This window comes from Grammomys surdaster, unplaced genomic scaffold (genome assembly GCF_004785775.1).
Source record: "Grammomys surdaster isolate TR1022 unplaced genomic scaffold, NIH_TR_1.0 137, whole genome shotgun sequence".
Classification (NCBI taxonomy): Eukaryota; Metazoa; Chordata; class Mammalia; order Rodentia; family Muridae; genus Grammomys; species Grammomys surdaster.
In genome coordinates, this window is record NW_021604595.1 from 15,787,847 (window position 1) to 15,789,366 (window position 1,520).

The following is a 1,520-nucleotide window of genomic DNA, read 5'->3' on the forward strand; positions in this document are numbered from 1 at the left end:
GGGCTCCATGTGCAAGAGCGAAGCCACACCTGTCCTGCTACTGGGAAGGCAGGAGCCCAATCTCTAGTCCCGGAGTGGTGGGAAGTGAGCAGGGTGGGAGAGGAACCAGTGTAATCTAAAGATCTCAACAATAGACAAACAGCTCAGGTGGACGCTGAGGGGAAGCCAGCAGGACCCGCCGAGGGGCGTAGTAAGCCTGGGAGGCTGGATACAGGCGGGTGCCCCGCACCTCGCACCGCGCCCCGGCTCCCTCTCGTGGTGCCGCAGTCCCCACCGCGCCGCCCCTCAGCTCTGCCCCCATGACGTCAACGGGGCCGGGCGGTCCCCGAGTATAAAAGGCAGAGCTGGGGGAGGGCGACTGGTCTTTTGCGCTCCTTAGCCCTCTGTCCACGCACTGCTCCGAGGGCAAGAGCCTCCACCCCTTCTACAGCCAGCACCATGCGCGAGATCGTGCACATCCAGGCGGGCCAGTGCGGCAACCAGATCGGCGCTAAGGTGGGCGCACCCCTAGGGAGGAAATGGATGAGGTCGTCCCCTCGGGCCGGGGTCCCAAGGTTGTGATGGGGGGCGCGGGGAGCCGGAGGCAGACTGAGCCTAAGGGTACCAGAGGAGCCTGGGCTGGTGTCGCATTCCGCCGCTGGCTACTGGGAGGGCCGGGTCCTGAAAGCTAGTCCTGAAAGCCGACTAACCTGTCACGATGGGTGCGACAGGGTGTCTTAAATCAAGGTCCATTACATTGCTTTGAGACACAGCCCTTCTGCGGGATGCAGCTGACATTACTCTGGTTTTTTTTCGTGTCTGAGTTTGGTTTGGGGGTCACTACATGTATTGAAAAGTCTCATGTCAAATGTAATTTGTATCTATCTATCTAATTTGTCTGGCATTTGAATGAAAAAAATTGCAGTGTCATTGGGTTGACAGATGTTACAGAGGCGTGTCTTTGGGCCAACAGACGAGGGTGTTAGACACATTCTCTTACAAGGGCTCGTCTAGATGTGCCGGAAAAACGATATGGTCGTCTTTCTCCTCTGTGAGACTGCTAGGAATGCGGGCTGTGAGACCCGACAGCAGCGGGGAGACCGCAATGGGCATTTAACATGGGTGTGGGCGGGTGCCTGTACAAGGACGTGGTCTCTTTCAACACCGCCATATTGCCCACCCAACCTCCCCACTCCCTTTCCTGCTGCCAAGTCACAATGGAGGCTGCATCCTGAGGATGGCCAGCTTTTTCCGGGGCTGCCAGATGCCCTTTTAGGATTGTACTGCCCATCCCCGAACATGCCTAGGCAGGGTCGATACCCGAAGCCAATATGTAGGTCAGTGGTATAAAACCGGGCTGTTGAAAGCTGTCATGGAGTCTGTGCCAGCAGCCATTGATCCCTGGAGGCACAGGGGGCGGGGCACCTGATCTTCCCTTCTGCCTTTCCCATCCATCAGCCTGTATGTGTAACATTCAGCCTTGCCTGGAGTGATAGAAAGCAGCTGCCTCTGCAGTTCTGGGAGATCCACTGTGCCCACTT

At 57.5% G+C, this 1,520-nt stretch overlaps 1 protein-coding gene across 1 annotated transcript in view; it reads left to right on the top strand.

Moving 5' to 3' along the window:
• Positions 1-365: 365 nt before the first annotated feature.
• Positions 366-1,520, top strand: part of LOC114617634 (tubulin beta-2A chain) — a 3,581-nt gene continuing 2,426 nt past the window's right edge. Inside the window, exon 1 of the mRNA XM_028763257.1 lies at positions 366-495. Coding sequence (XP_028619090.1) covers positions 439-495 — 57 coding nt within the window. The 5' untranslated portion in view covers positions 366-438. The remainder of the gene's footprint in view (positions 496-1,520) is intronic.